Source organism: Pongo pygmaeus, chromosome 21, assembly GCF_028885625.2.
Source record: "Pongo pygmaeus isolate AG05252 chromosome 21, NHGRI_mPonPyg2-v2.0_pri, whole genome shotgun sequence".
Classification (NCBI taxonomy): Eukaryota; Metazoa; Chordata; class Mammalia; order Primates; family Hominidae; genus Pongo; species Pongo pygmaeus.
In genome coordinates this window covers 33,948,878-33,969,559 of record NC_072394.2, presented here as the reverse complement: position 1 = coordinate 33,969,559, position 20,682 = coordinate 33,948,878, and the positions used below count along the sequence as shown (strand labels likewise).

Sequence of the window (20,682 nt, the reverse complement as noted above, 5' to 3'; positions counted from 1 at the left end):
ACTTGAAGGAAGGTGCTGATAAGAAGCACTGCCTGGCCGGGCGCGGTGGCTCACGCCTGCAATCCCAGCACTTTGGGAGGCCGAGGCAGGCGGATCACCTGAGGTCAGGAGTTCAAGACCAGCCTGACTAAAATGGTAAAACCCCGTCTCTACTAAAAACACAAAATTAGCCGGGCTTGGTGGCACATGCCTGTAATCCCAGCTACTTGGGAGGCTGAGGCAGGAGAATCACTTGAACCCGGGAGGTGGAGGTTGCAGTGAGCTTAGATTGCGCCATTGCACTGCCTGGGCAACAAGAGCAAAACTCCATCTCAAAAAAAAAAAAAGAAAAAAAAGAAGCACTGCTTGTCAACATATGATTAATTTTAAAGAGGGAAATGAATTACTTCTCAATGAATACTCTGTAGGAGTAGGGAGTTGGTTGGGGAGAGAGCAGACAACTGCAGTTATTCTGGAATCAAGCTGGGAACTCAGTGCCCCCTGGCAGCTGATTTCTACAAGTGTTCTCCAACTAATTCAGGGGTCAGAGCTCTGCCAGGGATTTTCACTCCTAAAGTGCATCTGGCCTTCCAAACAACGCTCCACTGTGATCAACTTACATTTATTGTGATTGCGGGACTACTGGGGATATATATAGAGGGTGGGGAAAGGACAGATATGCCGAGATGTCCTGTGCCTGTCTCAAGCCCGGAACTTATGACAAGGACACAGGGGAAGTTTGTGTGGGGGCCTGACAGACTGTGCCCTTGAGAGTGAGCCAGATGCTTTACAGGACTCCATTTCTTTTGTCTGACGGAGATGCCTTCTACTGGGGAAGCAAGTCTCCCTGCCTCACAGCACTGCAAATTATGAAGACGCATGGGTGCAAGCCCACACCCTCATGGCCTCAGGCAAGTCAAACCTCAGTTTCCTTATCTGTAAAATGGAAATGCCCTCTGTCTCACTGGACTGCTGGGAGAAGTAAAGATAACATATAACAAGTACCTAGCACCATTCTTTTTTTTTGAGACGGAGTCTGGCTGTGTGGCCCAGGCTGGAGTGCAGTGGTGCAATCTTGGCTCACTGCAAGCTCCGCCTCCCGGGTTCATGCCATTCTCCCGCCTCAGCCTCCCGAGTAGCTGGGACTACATGCGCCTGCCACTACGCCTGACTAATTTTTGTATTTTTAGTAGAGACGGGGTTTCACCGTGTTAGCCAGGATGGTCTCGATCTCCTGACCTCATGATCCGCCCACCTCGGCCTCCCAAAGTGCTGGGATTACAGGCTTGAGCCACTGCGCCCGGCCACCTGGCACCATTCTTGGTACACAACGGGTGCTTGATAAATGGTAGCTGTTGTGATTACCATCTTATTACTGCTAGTGCTGCTGTAAGGAGCAGTTCTGACAGCGTAGCCTTTTTTGCAGTTGGACAGTGCTGGTCTGAGTCCTGGCCCTATTGCTTACTAGTGCGTGAATTTGTATCATTCCCTTTACTTCTGAGCTTCAGTTTCCTCATTGTTAAAACAGGGAAAGCCTCTGTTTCACCTCCATGTGTCACAAAATGCAACTGTCACAAACAGAAGTGCCTGTATCACCCTAGGTGATCAGAATTGCTATAATATCCTACCCTGGAAAGAAAGTCAGCCTTTAATCTGCTGCTTTAAAATAATTCCTCCTTTTTAAAAAATATAGATGGGGTCAGCCAGGAGTGGTGGCTCATGCCTGTAATCTCAGCACTTTGTGGGGGCCGAGGTAGGCGGATCACCTGAGGTCGGGAGTTTGAGACCAGCCTGACCAACATGAAGAAACCCCATCTCTACTAAATATACAAAATTAGCCGGGCGTGGTGGTTTATGCCTATAATCCCAGCTACTTGGGAGGCTGAGGCAGGAGAATCGAGAATCGCTTGAACCAGGGAGGCAGAGGTTGCAGTGAGCCGAGATCGCCGAGATCGCGTTATTGCACTCCAGCCTGGGCAAGAGCGAAACTCCGTCTCAAAAAAAAAAAAAGAGAAATAATAATTATATATATATACGTGTATATATATATATGGTCTCGCACATATATATATATATATATATATATATCTATATGTGTGTATATATATATATACACACACATGGTCTCACAATTTGCCCAGGCCAGACCTCCTTCTTTAAGAGACAGGGTCTCACTCTGTCACCCAGGCTGAAGTGCAGTGGCACAATCATAGCTCACTGCAGCCTTGAACTCCTGGGCTCAAACGATCCTCCTACCCCAGCCTCCAGAGTAGCTGGGACTACAGGCATGAGCCACCACGACTGGCTAATTTTTTTTTTTTTTTTTTGTAGAGATGAGGTCTTGCTATGTTGTCCAGACTGGTCTTGAACTCCTGGCATCAAGCAATCCTCCCCACTCAGCCTCCCAAAGTGTTGGAATTACAGGTGTGAGCCACTGTGCCCAGCTAAAACCTTCTTTTAAGCAAGCTTCTAACCCTCTCACTCTGAGGCTAGGAAGACAAGTATGTCCCTTGGGTTCACTGCCCCCACTACTGGGCCCAGATCGGCAGACACAGAACACCCGAGCCTCAGCCATTTCAGCAGCTCAGCTTTGCCATTAGTCTCTTTCTTGACTGGTAGTTTGAGCTGCTCCTGCCCCAAGGTGAGGCCAGGCTGTGGTTGCGCAGGATGTGCTCTTCTGCTTGGATTGTGGACAGGGCCCCTGTGTCCATACCCACAGACACACTGACTAGAACCCACACGCAGATCCAGGGGCTCAAAGGCCAGCTTCTGCAGACAAGCAGGTGTGCGTGCACATGCTCCTCTGCTGAGAGTGCAGACACAAGAGCCCACGTGTGTGTTCTCCCTGGAGACGTCTTGGCACAGGGAGGAGGAGCAAGGGGGCTATGGCAATTCTGGTACATCTGTGATGCTTGCAGACGCTGGGAAGGGGTATGTGTATGTGTGGGTGTGTGTGACAGGGGTCCAGTCTGTTAAGATTGTCATGAAATGTGCTTTTTCAGAGTGTACCTCAATCTGTCATTAGACTTTTACTTTTACTTTTGTAGTTCTTGAGCAACATCTGCTCACCTAGACCAGAGGCTCTGTGAAGACAGTCTTTTCACTGACACCTGACCAGGACCCAGCCTGGGGCATGGCACCCGACTGGCACTCCCTAAATGGATGTTAAGGGGGAACCCTTCACCAATCCCTGGCCTGATCCAGCCTTACCTTCTCTTTCTCAGCTGGTAAGCCTGTCTGTTTAGCAGTAATCCCCTTGCTCCAGGGAATACCCTCTCCACCCCTTTCACACGGCCCCCACCCCAGCAGGCTCACCTGGAATGACGACATCTCCAAGTCCCAGCATGGCAAAGTTGTTTGCTTCGAGGCCTTTCTCCAGCAGATCCTGGGGAAACACCACTGAAGGGGGAGGCGGGGATGTGAGGAGTCAGCTGGAGCCGAGTTTACATTTTTTTTTTTTTTTTTTTTTTGAGATGGAGTCTCGCACTGTCACCCAGGCTGGAGTGCAGTGGCGCAATCTCGGCTCACTGCAAGCTCCATCTCCTGGGTTCATGCCATTCTCCTGCTTCAGCCTCCCAAGTAGCTGGAACTACAGGCGCCCACCACCGCACCCAGCTAATTTTTTGTATTTTTAGTAGAGACGGGATTTCACCGTGTTAGCCAGGATGGTCTTGATCTCCTGACCTCGTGATCCGCCCGCCTCAACCTCCCAAAGTGCTGGGGTTACAGGCATGAGCCACCGCTCCTGGCCTACTTTGTATTTTTTTTTTTTTGAGACAGGGGCTTGCTCTATTGCCCAGGGCAATGAGGACTGCAATTGGGAGTGCAATGGCACGATCTTGGCTCACTGCAACCTCTGTCTCCTAGGCTCAAGTGATTCTCCTGCCTCCTGAGTAGCTGGGATTATAGGCACCTGCCCCATTTTTGTATTCCCAGCTTACTTTGACTCCTAACCCCCCATTCTTGTTGTATGAAACTCACACATTTGTTTCTGGGTGGGACGTGGGGGATGAGGAGGTAAGAGGATGCAGGGCAATGTCTCCATCTGGAGTCACAGCTTGTTACAGTGGGGAGGAATAGGGTCACCTAGGCTGAAGGTTTAATGCCTTTACTGAGCTATAACTCAAATAACCATACAATTTCAATGCCTTTTGATAGCTATTGGTTAAATGGGATTGACCCTAAAGCCCAGTATATAAAAGAAAAGAGCCACACAGTGCCAACATCTACAAGGTTTCCCATCTCACTATAACAGGGGTATGGACAGATGTTGGCCCTTGTTCTGAAGCAGGGTGAGCCTGGCCTATAAGCTCCTTCTGTATTTGCTGAGGGAGAAAAGGCCACACACCCGCAGATTGCTTCCTTAAAGCCCCTCACTCAGAAATCTTGCTGGACAGCTTGTTTGGATAAATACAGATTAGGGAGAAACGCCTCCCTCTGTGTCTAGTTACAGCAAAAGGAGGTTATAACTGGATTTCATCCATAGGACCTTGCAAGCAGAAGAGCAGTTATAAGTGGGCCTTAGAGGCTGACTTGTGGGTCTGTAGGTCTGAGTCCTAGTTCTGTGCTCTGCACAGGTTACTTACCTGCCTTAGTTTTGTCACCTGTGAAATGGGTAGACAACAGAACTGACCCCTCACGGTGGTAGTGAAGATTAGATGATTTGTACACACTGTTAACTGCTACCTCATGCCTTCTTTACTAATCCAGTCCTGGTTTTGTGTGAGGCAACCTTCCCAGGTGATAAGTGTGGTGCAAGACTACACCAATCAGGAAAATCCTGTTCCTTGAATTCCTTACTTGCAGGTAGGGGGTCAGCTCTGGCCAACACTTTTTTTTTTTTTTTGAGATGGAGTCTCGCTCTGTCACCCAGGCTGGAGTGCAGTGGCGCAATTTCGGCTCACTGCAACCTCTGCCTCCCGGGTTCAAGTGATTCTCCTGCCTCAGCCCCCTGAGTAGCTGAAATTACAGGCATGCGCCACCACGCCCGGCTAATTTTTGTATTTTTAGTAGAGACAGGGTTTCACCATGTTGGTCAGGCTGGTCTCAAATTCCTGACCTCGTGATCTGCCCACCTCAGCCTCCCAAAGTGCTGGGATTACAGGCGTAAGCCACCATGCCTGGCCATTTAATTTTTATTTCTTTATACATATATACATATATATTTGAGACGGAGTCTTACTCTGTCACCCAGGCTGGAGTGCAGTGGTGTGATCTTGGCTCACTGCAACCTTCAACTGGCCAACAACAGGTACACAGAGGTGCGTGCGCAGGGATTCTGAGTAAGCTTGTGCTTCCCTAATACGTGGATAGGTACCCTTGCCCTGCCTGCCTCTTCCTGCCTTGAATGTACAACGCACAGTGATTTACAGATTTTCTCTCTCAATCCTGGTACCATTCAATTCTGAGTGGCAGAGACTATTGTCACCATTTTACAGTTCTAGAAACCAGGGCTCAGAGAGGACAAGTCTTCTCCCCAAGGCCACAGTCAGCAAGTGGCAGAGCTGAGATTCAACTCCAGGCAGCCCTGACTTCAGCATATGAGCACTTCACTGTTCTGCCTTTCTGCCACTGAGCACTAGTCCTAGCAGTAGAAGGCAGTGGGTCTTCTCCCTAGCCCAGAAAACCAGACCCTAAGTATCAGAAACCAAATATGACACACCACTTCCCTGCTCGGAGCCTTCCAGTGGCCTATGGGGCAGTGTTCAAGCTCCTTGGAGTGGCATCCTTGGCTTCCCAAATCTGGCCTCTGCCCACCTCTTTCCAGCCTCTTTTCCCTGAACTCAGCTATGCCCACTCCCTGATTCTCTGCTCCCAGGCCCCTCCATGCACCTTCCTGCCTCCAGCCCTTTGCTGAAGCTGTACATTATCTTTCATATGCCCATATTGCCCCTGCATGCTTGGGAAATGTGTATTCATCCTTCATGACCCAGAAAAGATTTTCCTGACACCCTGGCTGGGTTCTCTGGGCTTCCACACCCCCAGGCTCAACCATCAAGGCACTGGGGAATAGCTGTTGCTCCGGCTGGCCCAGCATCTGTTCCCTTGCTCTGGAGAACTGCCCTCCCCTTGTACACCTGGTTCTGGGGGGCTGCCAATTCCAATACTCTGCCCCCGGGCACTGGAGAGGGCAGTGACCCTGGCCTGTCCATCATGATCCTCCATCTCTCCAGTGGGAGTGTCTGGCTCATGGGCCAGGCCAGGCCTTGTAGGTTTATTCAGGCCAAAGCTGGGAGAAACCTGTTTTTCTCTGGGGTCACTAAGCTGGGACCACAGAATTCAGGAGCTGTTTGTGGCCATGAAGCTCTCCCCAACGCAGGGAGAAAGGCTGTCCGCAGTGGTAAAGAGTGAGTCACGAGAAAGACAGCTGTTTCTTGATTCCCTGAGTGGAATCTCCCCCAATCTCCCCCGACGACTGCCCGTCGCCACGAGCCAGTGCTTCCATGGCATGCACTCACTGTTGCCTGCCCTCCTGGCAGCATCTTCCTCTCTTCCTTGCTAGCATGCCTGACGGATTCTGTTCCCCTCTCTGAGCCTTGTAATACCAGGAGGTGATTCTCCACTAGTCTAAAGCTTAAACTCTAAGCCAATCATGTTTCCTATCCCCCTCACTGGTGAATGGTTTAGACTTGGGCCTGTGACCTAGTTTTGGCCAAGTATGAGGGAGACTGCACAGGAGATTTGGGAAAAACCATCCCTCCCTGAGACATAATTTCCCCTTTCTTTTTCTGGACACAGCTATGTGAGGAATCAGTGCTGGGAGCTGTGGCAGCCACCTTGGGACCATGAAGGGATGACCTAAGGGGCAGGTGGACATGCTGAGAATGCTGGGGTGGGAGTCCTGAAGTAACCTTGGCTCTTGGTGAAGAGAGGGTCATTAACCCACTCTGAGCCTCCTACCCCGGGCTTGCTGTAGTGTGAGATGACAAAATTTCCCCCTTGTTTAAAGACAGTTATACAGGTTGAGTATCCCATATCTGAAATGGTTCGACCAGAAATGTTTCAAACTTTTTTTGAATTCTGGAATATTTGCATATACATCATGAAATGTTTTGGGGATAAAACCTAAGTTTAAACGTGAAATTCACATTATACATAATAGCTTGAAGGTAGTTTTATATATGTACACACACATATATATTTATGTATATATAAATTTTAAAGACAGGGCCTCATTCTGTCATCCAGGCTGGAATGCAGGGACATTCAGCCTGGAACTCCAGGCTCAAGTGATCCTCCTGCTTCAGATCCTCCCAAGTAGCTAGGACTACAGGTGTGTGTTACCACGCCTAGCTAATATTTTAATTTTTTGTAGAGATAGGGTCTTGCTGTTACCCAGGCTGGTCTTGAACTGCTGGCCTCAAGCGATCCTCCCGCCTCAGCCTCCTAAAGAGTTTTATACAATCTTAAAATGCTATTTGCTGCATGAAACACAGTTTGTGTTAAGTCCTTATGTGTGGAATTTTCCACTTGTGGTGTCATGTCAGTGCTCAAAAACTTTTGGGTCTTGGAACATTCTGGATTTCAGATTTTCGGATTAGAGATGCTCAACCTGTAGGTGGATTTTCTATTACTTATAAACAGTGGATACACTGAAGAACAAAACCAAGGCAGTTTGAGAGGCACGGGATAGACAGCACCCGACACTCAGGTACCAAGGGGACCCCAGTGAGGGGTCTCGGCTTAGAGGTTTTCTCTCCTCAAAGCCCCTGCACGTGCCCCCTGGGCTGGGTTAAACACTTCCCCTCCGTGCTCGCTCCCACTTTGGCTCATTTCACACCATGCTGCACCATGACCAAGTGGCCAGAGGCTGGGGCCTGGGCAGGATGAACACAGCCAGAGGAATCAATGAGGATAAGGAAACCAGGCTGGAGAGCCACAGGAGGAAGAGGTACATGGGGAAGAGATAGGGAGATGCACTGACTGAAACGCGCTGTGGGGGCATGGCCCGGCAGGGGTGGGGGAAGGGGTTCCCTGTGGCGGAGTGGTCACTTACATTTTATTGGTGCCTCGAAGGACTTGGCCACTGTCACCATCACATTGGTGCCAAATACCTAGAAGGAGAAAATGAGCAGTATGAAGGGAGGTGAGGGGCTGTGGGGGAAGAATGGCTGTCTCTGGGCTTCTAGATATGCTGCTGCCTGGGATCTGAGGGGAGCTGGGAGGGGCTCCAGTGCAGATCTGAAGCTGAGGTGAGGTGGCCACTGATACTGGTTCTGGGCAACAATGAGGGGAAATTCAAGGGAGTATAGAAAGGAACTCTGATGGCCCAAGCCAGGCAGCCTATGTTTGTTCACAGTTCTGTTCCCCCCAAGTGATAAAGTCCCCCAGCGCTACCCACTTGAGAGGGGAAGACGCTGCCTGGGGCCAAGAAAAGGGTGCCTGAGTCAGGCTGACATCAGTCCCTCTGTGATGCCTCTCAGAATGAATGTGAATGCCCTTGCTGGGCCCATTCATCAACATTCTTCCACCCCCACCTGAACTTCTCTTGAGTCTCAACTCCCTTGCCAAGGAGACATGGGATTAGGTAACACCCCTGCTAGCAAGGAAGATAGGCAGGTGGTCGGAAGGCACCAGGCATGAGTGTGCTCTCAGAAAGAGGTGGAATCTACTCTCTCTGGCTCCATCTCACAGATGGGCCCAGAGAGGACTTGCTCTGCAGTCCGGAACTTCAGCCCAAAACAGCTCTTCTCCATCAGATGATGCCACTCGGGCCAGAGAGGCATCTAGGTAGGAAGATGAGATGGCCCTGGAGCCAGACATCCTTGGCATCCCTGCCTGACTCACCCAGAAGACATCGTAGATGAAGAGTCCACCCAGCAGGATGCAGCCAGTGCTGACATTGTTGAGGTGCAGGAGCTCTACTCCATTAAGGGAGAAGGCCAGGCCAAAAAGGTTGTTGGCAATCCAGTGCTGAAGAAAGCGGGGAGTGAGACCAGCTTGCTGTGACCCACCCTGCCCTGTCAACCCCATCCTCCCCTTCTGCCCAGGTCCTGGCTACTCACCTTCCTCAGCAGGTACCAGACGCCAACGATGCTGCTCAGGCCCAGGCACACCAGGTCCTTGGTGTCAAATTCATAATTGATGATCTCTGAGCAGAGAGGCCAGGTAAGTCCACTCCCCGGGGCGGGGCTACCCCTCCCACCTGTCAGCCCCTGGATGGAGGAGGGCATGGCTGTGGGCACTGTGAGAGGTTCACAGGCTGGGGGGCTAAGCCTTGGCTGCCCCAGATTAGTATGAGTTTCAGAAGGGGAAAGCTCACTGGAGCCACCCCAACCCCTCCAATTTCCTACAGGAGGGAATGGAGGCCCAGAGAGGGACTTACAAGCCTGGCACAGTGTCAGCGGGAAGTGGTCTTTGGTGTTAGAAGCACAGGCTTTGTTACTTGTAGCTGGGTGACCTTGGGGAAGGCAGTGCCCTCTCTGAGCTTCAGTTTTCTTATCTGTAAAAAGGGGATAACAGCACCCCCTCTTAGGGCTGCTGTGGGGAATAAGACAGACAGTCCTTACAATGCATTCAGCACAGTGCCTGGCACATAGCGGGTGCTCAGTCAGTGCCAGCTGCCACTGAGCCCAGGTCTTTAGAAAGGTCTGAGTTAATTCTGGAATCTTTCTACTTTGCCACCAAAGGATGAAGAAGGTTAGCGGCAGCCTCAGTTCACTAGCAGGTGATGAAGAAGGGAAGAGATGCAGGTCTCAAGAAAAGGCCGGAGTCCCCGAGGCTGCTTTTGTGAGGGGCCCTGTGGTAGACATCTTGATGTTAGACCATTCTCGATTGCTTCCAAGCTTCCTAAGGAGACAACTAGAGGCTGTGGAGTTTGCCAGGAGTCACAGAGTCCAGCCACTCCTTTCACATTCCAGAGTGTAGCCAACTGCTTGCTGCTTGTCCCCTAATTTGTTTTTTCGTCTGTGGTAAGAGCACCCTGATTTGTTTTCTATAAAGTATCTGTGAAACTTATTTAGCATAACCACAGAGGCATTGTCTTCACGCTGTCACACACGGACACAAACACACATACGACGCAATCAATATCCACATTTAGCCCCCCAAATGCATTCCTTCTGAGGCTCATTTATATGTCTTCATGTGCCACAGCCCATCATTTAAATAATGGATGTTTTCAATGCCGATTCCTTTGTTGACTTTCTCAATATCTTCTGCAGACATCTTCATGACCCCAACACACAGAGCATGCTGTTTTCCTTCCGCCGTGACTGCTACAATCGTATCTACCGCAGCAGGGTACAGCTTAGCTCCAGGAGAAGTTAAACCTGGACACATAATATTTGCGCCGCTGAGTACAAATTTGATAGCTCCTTTATCAACCTGCTGGTGTGGCAGGATAAAAGGGTATTTGTGAAGCAACCTTAGAGTTGGACAAAAAGGCCCCTTTCTTTGTCTAAAAAACAGTAATTCCCCACTTACGGTAAGGATTTCTGTATGTTCGTGGCATCGGACTATTTTGACAGGATCTTTCTTAGGCATGATTTGATTAAGCCATGGTTCAATACCTGGAAATTGCTCTACCAGTTGGCTCTTAATGCCCTTAATAACTGACGTTTTCAACTGGATGCAGTTGGACACACTTTCCTTTTCATCAAACTTCTTGAACATGATCCAGGGTGAAGCGGGCGACAACAGGGAAACAAACGGAAGTGGCAAGGCTCCGGTAGAGTCCCCTGCAGGAAGCCCGGCGCGGGCGCCACGCGGCCTCCCTGACGGTCAGAGCCGTTGTCGCTAACCGGAAGATGACACAGCCAGCGCACTTTACGGCCCGGTGAAATCTGACAACTTCCGCTCTCTGAACGCCACGTCACGACTGCGATTGGCCCGCTGTTCCTTCGACTGCTGATTCCTCTCTAATGAGGATCGCTGAAACAGTAGGGCTTGAAAAGCAAGAAGTGATACGAATGCTTTCTCCTTGCCGGAAGAGAAGACTGGAGATGTGCACCCTGATGAGTTAGTTCTAACTGGACACGAGACTGACTCACGGCCATTTTCCAGCTTCTCTTATAGCTAAATGGACAGGGAATGTGGATGCCTCTCCTTCCCTCTGGCTGGACAGTGGAGTGATGATATCATCCTGACCCGAGGGCCAGTGCTGTATATGGCGGAGCATGAGATAGATAGGGCCTGGGACCTTGAAGACTCTGTGGTATAAGCTTAGCCTTTTTACTATTTTATTTATTTATTTTTTTAGACGGGGTCTTGCTCTGTCGCCCAGGCTGGAGTGCACTGACCGTGGCTTACTGCAGCCTCGAACTCCAGGGCTCAAGTGACCCTCCTGCATCAGCCTCCCAAAGTGTTGGGATTACAGGCATGAGCCACCGCGCCTGGCCAAGCTTAGTCTTTTTTTTTTTTTTTTTTTTTTTTTGAGACAGGGTCTCACTCTGTCGCCCTGGCTGGAGTGCAGTGGCGCGATTTCGGCTCACTGCAACCTTCGCCTTCCCAGGTTAAAGCGATTCTCCTGCCTCAGCCTCCCGAGTAGCTAGGATTACAGGTACACGCCACCATGCCTGGCTAATTTTTTTTTGTATTTTTAGTAGAGACGGGGTTTCGCCGTGATGACCAGGCAGGTATGGAACTCCTGATGTCAAGTCATCCGCCTGCCTCAGCTTCCCAAAGTGCTGGGAGGCGTGAGCCATCTCACCTGGCCCAAGCTCAGTCTTCAAAAAAAAAAAAAATCAACAATTGTTTCTTTGACAGAGGCTCCTTAGAGATGCACAAAGCAATCACATAAAATTGCTGCCGATTAGGGACAAGGCAGCATGTGCTAGGCACCAGTAAGAGAGAGTACTATGGCCGGGCGCGGTGGCTCACGCCTGTAATCCCAGCACTTTGGGAGGCTGAGGCAGGCGAATCAAGAGGTCAGGGGATGGAGACCATCCTAACACGGTGAAACCCCGTCTCTACTAAAAATACAAAAAAATTAGCCGGGCGTAGTGGCGGGCGCCTGTAGTCCCAGCTACTTGGGAGGCTGAGGCAGGAGAATGGCGTGAACCCAGGAAGTGGAGCTTGCAGTGAGCCAAGATTGTGCCACTGTACTCCAGCCTGGGTGACAGAGCGAGACCCTGTCTCAAAAAAAGAAAAAAAAAAAAAAGTGCTAGATTTCACATGCTTAGTATTGTACACTAGAGAAATACCTGCTGGACATGGTGGCTCACTCACGCCTGTAATTCTAGTGCTTTGGGAGGCTGAGGTGGGCAGATCACTTGAAGTCAGGAGTTTGAGACCAGCCTCGCCAGCATGGCAAAACTCCATCACTACTAAAAATACAAAAAAATTAGCTGGGTGTGGTGGCACACGCCTGTAATCTCAACTACTCAGTTGGCTGAGGTTTCAGTGAGCTGAGATTGCACCACTGCACTCCACCCTGGGTAACAGAACAAGACTCTGTCTCAAAAAACAAAGAAATACCTGCTATTTGGTCAAGCACTGATAATCTTGTTACAGCATTTGAATCCATACCCTAACTAACCTGCAAATCCCAGGATCTCCACACTTCCCCATAGTTTGCATTTTTTTTAATTAATTTTTTTATAGAGATGAGGTCTCACTATGTTGCCTAGGCTGGTCTCAAATTCCTGGCCTCAAGTGATCATCCTGTCTTGGCCTCCCAAATTGCTGTGATTACAGGCATGAGACACTGTTTCTGGCCAGTTTTTATTTTTGAAAAAAGAGCTGTGGAACCCCCTTTTCAAACCTTAGGTGAGGCAGTGATCACACTAAAAATAAATACGAATAAAATAATCATGAAGGCCGACTTTGACTGAGTGCTTACTATGAGCCAGGCACCATGCCGAATGCTTTCCACTTATTGACTCGCCATCTTAACAACATGACTGTGAAGGAGGTACTAGATTAACACTTTCATTTTACAGATGGGAAAAAAAAAACAACAAAAACACCCAGTGCTCAGAGAGGTAAGGCGTTCACCCAGGGTCCCATGTCTAGATAGTAGCAGAGTTGGAATGTGAATCCAGGCCATGAAATTCCAGAGCCCACTTCCATCATTTACTCTATTGGAGAACCCCAATATTGGAGAGACAAAGGGAATGGTGGAGGAAGACACCCAAGGCACCCTACAGGGGAAAGTGGTTAGCACTGACCTTCCTTGTTTTCCCCAGAACCCTGTGTGAAGAGCAGCTGGTACTGTCGATTTGGAAAGCTGGCTGGAAAAAACTTATTCATGAAGGGGCTGGAAGGAAAGACAAAGCAAGTCGGCAAACAGAGCCCCCATGGGCAGTCAGCCTTAACACACCCCTGCCCCATTTACAGCTGGCACCCTTACAGCTGTCCTGATAGGTAGGTGTTACTGTTCCCACTCTACAGATGTGAAAACAAAGGCCCTCAAAAGGTAAGTGATTTGCCCAGAGTCACATAGGGGTCCTATATCTCAGCTAAGACTCAAACCTAGGTTTTTGCACTCAGTGATTTCTGTACTGCCTTTTTTGTTAACATCAAAGAAATGCAAAGCAGAAGCAGATAGACTTTCAGGCAAAATACCATTTTTGGGAGAGCACAGAATCCCAAAGTCTGGCCCACATGCCACCTATATGAGTCCCTTGTCAAGAAGCATATTTGTGGACTCCCTTCCAAACCTATCAAGTTAGATGACCTGACAGTCACCCCCACCCCACTCCATGACTTGCTTGACAATTCTGCTCTCCAACAGCAGGACTGAGATTTTTACAGACTCAGCTGGAATTCATCAGCCAGATGAATCATAGCCCCTGGGCAGGATCACCATCACATTCACTCCTTCCACAAGGCCTCAGTTGTTTAAGACCAGCTTGGCCTCGCCTCTAGAAGTATTCTCTCTGATTACCCAGCATGCCCCACCTCCCAGCCAGGAAGGAAGCAGAGACTTTTTCTGGACTTTTTTCAGAGCAAGATTAGCAAACCAAGGCCTCTTGACCCAGCCTGGTGGCAGTACTGTGGAGTGGCTACATGCCTGGGTGGCCCAGCAATGAGGACTGCTCTGCCATGTGGCTGTGGGAGAGCCATTTCAGTGGCTCTGTCTCCCTGGACCTCAGTCTTCTCATCTGTATACAGGGCTAACAATACCATCTGTCTCAGAGCATTGCTGTGAAGATATGAAAGAAGGCAGGATGAATGCTTTGCCTGACATGGAGTCTTTAGCAGGGATGAGGCAGGCCAGGAGGTACCCAGGTCACAGTGATAAAGGGAGGGAAAAGGGAACTCCCTTTTTTTTTTTTTTTTGAGATGGAGTCTCGCTCTGTCGCCCAGGCTGGAATGCAGTGGCGCGATCTCAGCTCACTACAAGCTCTGCCTCCTGGGTTCACGCCATTCTCCTGCCTCAGCCTCCCGAGTAGCTGGGACTATACGCGCCCGCCACCATGCCCGACTAATTTTTTTTTGTATTTTTGGTAGAGACAGGGTTTCATCGTGTTAGCCAGGATGGTCTCCATCTCCCGACCTCGTGATCCGCCCACCTCGGCCTCCCCAAATGCTGGGATTACAGGCGTGAGCCACCGTGCCCGGCCAAGGGAACTCTCTTCTAAAGACCCTGGTGGCATGGAGCAAGATGTAGATTCAAGAACCCTCTCTGGCCAGGTGCAGTGGCTCACGCCTGTAATCCCAACATTTGGGAGGCTGAGGTGGCGGATCACTTGAGGTCAGAAGTTCGAGACCAGCCTGGCCAACATGGCAAAACCTTATCTCTACTAAAAAAATACAAAAATTAGCCCGGCGTGGTGGCAGGAGCCTGTAATCCCAGCTATTCAGGAGCCTGAGGCAGAATTGCTTGAACCCGGGGGGCAGAGGTTGCGCCATTGCACTCCAGCCTGGGCGACACAGCGAGACTCCGTCTCCAAAAACAAAAACAAAAAACCATCTCTGGGCCTCCATTTCTTCACTTGTCAAAGAGCCGATCCCTCCTAGCCTGTAGGGCTGTGGTATGAATGATGGGAGGGCTTTGTGAACAGAAGTGCAGCAGGTGCAAGGGCAGAATTGGAAATGGGCTCCCACAGCAGGGTTCTGAGGCAGTGGGAGGCAGAAGCTGGGTGGGTGATGGGAAGCTACTTTCAGATTAGTTTGCTGAATCAGTTTTGGGGGTCTGAAGCCAGGGTGTGAGTGCAGGTATGGATGGAGGCAGAAAGGCAGGCTGAAGAGCTAAGAACTTTGCCCATCTTAGCCAGCCTCTTCCTTAGGAGCTTGGTGCTCAGCTTCTCAACCAGCAGAGTGTGACAGTTAAAGACATGGACTCTGGAGGCAGACTTCCTGGGCTCAAATCCTAACTCTGCCACTTATTAGTGGTCTGATCTTGGGAAACTTACTTAACTGCTCTGTGCAACTGTTCCTCATCCGAATGCTACAACGCCTTTCTTGTAGGGCTATTGAGAGGATTATATGAGCACTTGGCACCCTATAAACTTAACTGCAGCTTCAACTTCAAGTAGCAAGTCTCTAGATTGATATCTTTGCTATTCCAAGAAAAGAGAGGCTGCTTAGCACTACACAGGGGAAGAGTCAAGCGACCTGGCTAGCGCGACCCTGTGGACTTGAGAATAGAGGCCCTGTCTCATCATCTTCACCCTACCCTGGGGTGAAGATGCCTGGTGCCTGCTAGACATCTGCTAAAATGCTTGTTGAGTGACTCTGAATGCAGACTTTTGTAGCAGGTAGAGATTCTTCCTGGCCCTTGATGGCTCATGTCAAACGTAAAGGTCATTGCTTCCCACTGACAAGCCACATCCTGGTGCCCTTCTCCCCTGGGGGTGGAAGGCAGGGTCAGTGAAACTGATGACGTGACTTCCTCCTCTGGGGTGGCAGATCTGGCCCTCCTGGGCATTTTTTCCCTCTAAGGTCAGCTGGGTGGGGCACGAGCTCAGACACAGATGATGAAGTAAGCCGAGGTTCCCTTTGCAGGAAGGATGTCTTGGGTTTGAATCTTGGTGACTACACAAGGTAAGGCAGGCTGTGGCCTCTGCCTTCGTCCAATCCCCTAGGCTGGGGTTTGTTCCTAAAGAGGCTTAATGTGGGCTAGGAAGTGGTGGTGGGGGTGGAGGGAATCCTGAGAACCTCAGCCTGTGCTGTCACAGCTCAGGTGCAGCTCTCTGCAGCCTTTCAGCAGGCCTCTCTTCTGCCAGTCCTTGGGAGACCACAGGCTCAATGGCAGGAGGTGGCCAGCCCACCCTCTTTAAGCTCCCCCCACTTCACTTTTGCCAAAACTGTAAAGAATAGGGGTTTTGGAGTCAGACAGACGTGAGCTCAAAACCTCACTTTGCCCTTACCAGCTGTGAATCCTGGTGGTCACATAACCCCTCTGAGCCCAATTTCCCAGTCTTAAACCTTTGGATCTGTTGTTTGGATCCTGAGGAAGGTCTAAGTTTGTGGATACAGGCAGCTGATCAAAATTCTAACAACACTGTAGACTTTCCTTGAGAAAATATTTAAGAAAACTCGATTTAATCGAAACATCCATTTAATTGGTGGACCAACTTTCTAAAAAGCATGATCAAATCATCCCCTACTTACTAAAATTATTTTCACTGGATTCAGTTCTTTTCCATGTTAATTTTACAGTAATGATTTCCTTCATCTGACAGTTTTTGGTCCCCATCAAATTTTTTAGTGGACCAGCTTTAACCCCATATAGTGAGCATCCCTTCTGCCTATAGCCATTCATTATTCTTATTTTTATTTTTATATTTTTGAGATTGGGTCTTACTCTGTTACCCAGGCTGGAGTGCAGCGGCATGATCACAGCTCACTGCAACCTCTCTGCCTCCCAGGTTCACGCGATCATCCCACCTCAGCCTACCGACTAGCTGGGACCACAGGCACGCACCACCATACCCGGCTAATTTTTGTATTTTTTGTGGAGACAGGGTCTCAACATGTTGCCCAGGCTGGTCTCGAACTCCTGAGCTGAGGTAATCCGCCGGCCTCAGGCTCCCAAAGTGCTGGGATGACAGGTGTGAACCACCATGCCCAGCTGATCCATTATTTTTAAAAGGTATGGTTTTCCCAGGTCAAATTTTGTTGCTCTAAATTTCATTCAGAAAATGATTCTTCTGTTAGTTTCTAGTCACTCATACATTTTACCATGTGCAGTTTTAGCTGCTGTTGGTTTTTATTTTCTGTTGATAATATCTATCTCTAAAAATTATGAAGTGGCTAAAAGACAGACAATTATTTATTTCTTTCTTTTTTTTTTTGAGATGGAGTCTCCCTCTGTCACCCAGGCTGGAGTGCAGTGGTGCGATCTTGACTCATTGCGATCTCCACCTCCTGGGTTCAAGTGATTCTCCTGCCTCAGCCTCCCGAGTAGCTGGGTGCGCCATCACACCCGGCTACTTTTTTGTATTTTTAGTAGAGACAAGGTTTCACCATGTTGCTCATGCTGGTCTTGAACTCCTGACCTCAGGTGATCCACCTGCTTTGGCCTCCCAAAGTGCTGCAATTACAGGTGTGAGCCACTGTGCCCAGCCTCAATTATTTCTTGACATAGATTAATCATCTATGAGAAATTTGGGACAATGTCCCTTAGTTATTATTCCAAAAGGGAAAAAAAGTCTTTGGTGTCAAGATGATAAAGATTCAAAATACCCTGCCTGGGCAGCTGGGTAGAGATAAGATCTTCATTGTAGGGTTGTTGCAATAACGTTAAATAATCAGTTCCTCAGCACACAGCCTAACAGTGGCTTTCAAAACACACTGGGCTCTCTCTGAGGTGGAGGCTGGGCTATGGGGAGACTTGGGGGTCTCAAGCGTCTCACAGATGCTGGGGTAGGATGGGCTAGAGTTGGGGAGGATCCTAATCAGTATGGGAAAGGAGGACACCCAATGTCTGGAAGTGACTGCCCTCACCCCACCCCAGGTCCACCACGAAAGGACAGGTTTGTCCTGTGAGCAAGGGCGACTGGGCCTGCCATTATCTTGGTTGGGTCCAAGTCACTCAGGTTCCCTGGGCCTCCATTTTTCAGGATGCGGGGCTGAACTAGAATTCTCCCAAGCTAGCTAGAATAAAATTTTGTGGGTGAAGAGTCAGTGCAGGTGAGGACAACAATGACCTCAGTTGGAAGACCAGAGGTGAAGTCCCAGCTGTGTAACCCTGGGCCAGCCACTAGGCTCACTGTGTGCTTGGCACTGTGCTCTAGGGATGTTACAGCCTGGGGCTCACTAGACCCTCCCCACACCTCTGAGGAGGTACCTGCAGTCTCTCCATTTTATAGGTAGAAGAACTATGCTCAGAGCTTGAGTAATTTACACATATTAGAGCTGGCAGCGCCAGGTGTTGGTCCCAAGGCTGCCTGCCTCTTGACCCCATGCTCCTGACTACCACACTGTCCTGCCAGTGTGCCTAGAAGAATGAAGCCACATTCATATTGGCTTTCTTTTTTTTTTTTTGAGATGGAGTCTCACTCTGTTGCCAGGCTGGAGTGCAGTGGCGCGATCTCGGCTCACTGCAACCTCTGCCTCCTGGGTTCATGTGATTCTCCTACCTCAGCCTCCTGAGTAGCTGGGACTACAGGCGCGCACCACCACGCCCAGCTAATTTTTTTGTATTTTTAGTAGAGACGGGGTTTCACCATGTTGGCCAGGATGGTCTTGATCTCCTGACCTTGTGATCCGCCCGCCTCGGCCTCCCAAGTGCTGGGATTACAGGCATGAGCCACCACCTGGCCTCATATTGGATTTCAATGCTTTTGGGAGCAGATTCTGCCTATGCCCTCAATGTGCACAAACTTTCTAGCACCTGGTCTCTCCCTCCTTTGTACGTCTTCCAGGTTTCCTACCCTTCAAAGAAAGCTAAGTTCAAGTTGAGTTCCTCCCTTCTGGGAACCCTGGCCACCTCTTGGTCTATCAGTGTTTCTCAGCCTGAGGCTGTGCCTCTTCAACGCGGCAGACAGAAACATACTGGGACATCTTTGTAGTCACAAGCTGGGGAAGACTGGTATGCAACTCCCATTTGGTGAGCAGGGCAAGGATGCCAACTGTTTGTAATGCGTGGGATAGTCCTGCAGAGTGGAGAACTGGCCTGTCCAAAATAAAAGTAGCAACCCCCTCTAATGAAACACTCTCCCCACTGAAAGGACACGAGCATGTGGCAGTTTGAATTAGGGTAGCAGTGGGAAGAGGATGGGCTCTGGAGCCACACCTGGGTTTGAATCCTGGCTCTGTTGCTTATTAGTGGTGTGATCCTAGCAAATTTCTTAACCTCTCTGGGCTTCAGTTTCCATGACTATCATACAGGTGTGAAAGCAAAAGCAACCCATATAAGGCTGTCTGGCAGGTTAACACAGATAATGACAGTAACAGCTAATAGTTACTGAACACTTTAAATCACCAGATACTGTGCTAAAAGCTTTCCACATGACCCCATGGGAAGGGCACTATTATTTTTCTCCACATTCACCAGGAAATTGAGGCCAGAGATATTAAGTAACTTGCCCAAGATCACAGAGCTATTAAGTGGCAGAGTCTGGACTCAAATTCAGGTAGTCAAATGCCAGAGCCCCCGCTCCTAACTTTTCACTATGCTGCCTCTGGCTCCTTATGAAACAAAATCATCTGTGAGGAGCCCAACATGGCACTTAGCACACAGCTAGGCCACAACACCCGGCAGGTGGTACTGGTGTTACTCACCTGAGTACTGTCACAACTAACATCACATTACTGCTCATAAATCACTTTCCCAACAGCTGTGGTGGTGGAAACACCCACCAGATCCTCATCATGTCTATAAGGAAACTGTGGCCCAGAGAGGTCATTGTTCTTGTCCTAGTCATCTATAGTGTGCAGGGGAAAGAGTCCCTTGAGTTTATAGCCAGGATTCAAACCTGGCTCTGAATGATGCCAAAAGTCATGTTCTCATCCAAGACCCTGTACTGGTTCCCAAGAAAGCTGCTTCAAATGTTGCAGAGAGATGCCTTCTGACCTGATGGTGTGGGACAGGGCCAGGATTCCCAGCACGAAGAAATACATGGACAGCAGGAGGTTGATGTACTCCTGGGAGAATATCTGAGGCAGAAATACAAAGAGAAACAGGAAGTTAGGGTTGCCAGTGGCTGTGAGGAAACCAGAGTCCCTGCTTCTCTTCTGGAGGTTGGTCTCACCCTTCTTGAGTTGGGGGATAGTCAGGAAGAGTCTCAGACAATACTAGTGGCATTCTAGTTTCTGCAGCTGTGGGAGAAAGGGGAGAAACCTCAAGCCCCCAGATGTACCTCGCAAAGGGTTTGTAGGTTTATGTTTAGTGGCTCCATTATCTGGAGAGAGGCAATTATGTTTGTGCTCAGAGTGCTGCACAGGGGTTCTGAAGGGATAAGGGAGTCTTCAGTATAGAGCCCCAGGAGAGCTGTTGGAACTTCAGAACTCGCTCTTCCACGTTTCCTTCTCCCTGTTTAATCATCCAGGGAGCCCCTACAGAGTGGCCACCCAGGCCCCAAGCATGCTAGTTACAAGACATCTGTCCCACTCCACTCTCCACATTCTGCTTTCTGATGACTCCTCCTGCAGTGATGGCTGAAGCTATGACAGCATCCCTGACAGCTGCTTCTTGGTCTTTTCGTCGTTAGGTGAAACTTGAGAAATATTCTGTCACAATGCTCCAGTCAATGGTCACGTGTTAATTCTAGACTCTGGAAAGGCTATGCCATGGTGCACCATGTTTGCTGCATCCCTGATGAATTTGTTACTATCGTGGTCTCTAACCTGGAGGGAATAATGTGCTGTTGT

General features: G+C 49.5%; 2 protein-coding genes across 6 annotated transcripts in view; both read right to left on the bottom strand.

The window, feature by feature from the left end:
- Positions 1-20,682, bottom strand: part of HM13 (histocompatibility minor 13) — a 55,297-nt gene that overhangs the window by 11,547 nt on the left and 23,068 nt on the right. For all 5 annotated transcript variants that reach the window (XM_063659109.1, XM_054466876.2, XM_054466875.2 and 2 more), the window contains exons 3-8: positions 19,886-19,968; positions 13,089-13,177; positions 8,985-9,070; positions 8,767-8,892; positions 7,976-8,033; positions 3,295-3,378 (exon numbers count right to left, since the gene is read on the bottom strand). In XM_063659109.1, the coding sequence (XP_063515179.1) occupies positions 3,295-3,378; positions 7,976-8,033; positions 8,767-8,892; positions 8,985-9,070; positions 13,089-13,177; positions 19,886-19,968 (526 nt within the window). The remainder of the gene's footprint in view (positions 1-3,294; positions 3,379-7,975; positions 8,034-8,766; positions 8,893-8,984; positions 9,071-13,088; positions 13,178-19,885; positions 19,969-20,682) is intronic.
- MCTS2 (MCTS family member 2) lies at positions 9,917-13,082 on the bottom strand. Its single transcript, XM_054466878.2, has one exon. It carries the CDS (start codon positions 10,591-10,593, stop codon positions 10,048-10,050), a length of 546 nt encoding a protein of 181 aa, XP_054322853.1. The 5' UTR covers positions 10,594-13,082; the 3' UTR covers positions 9,917-10,047.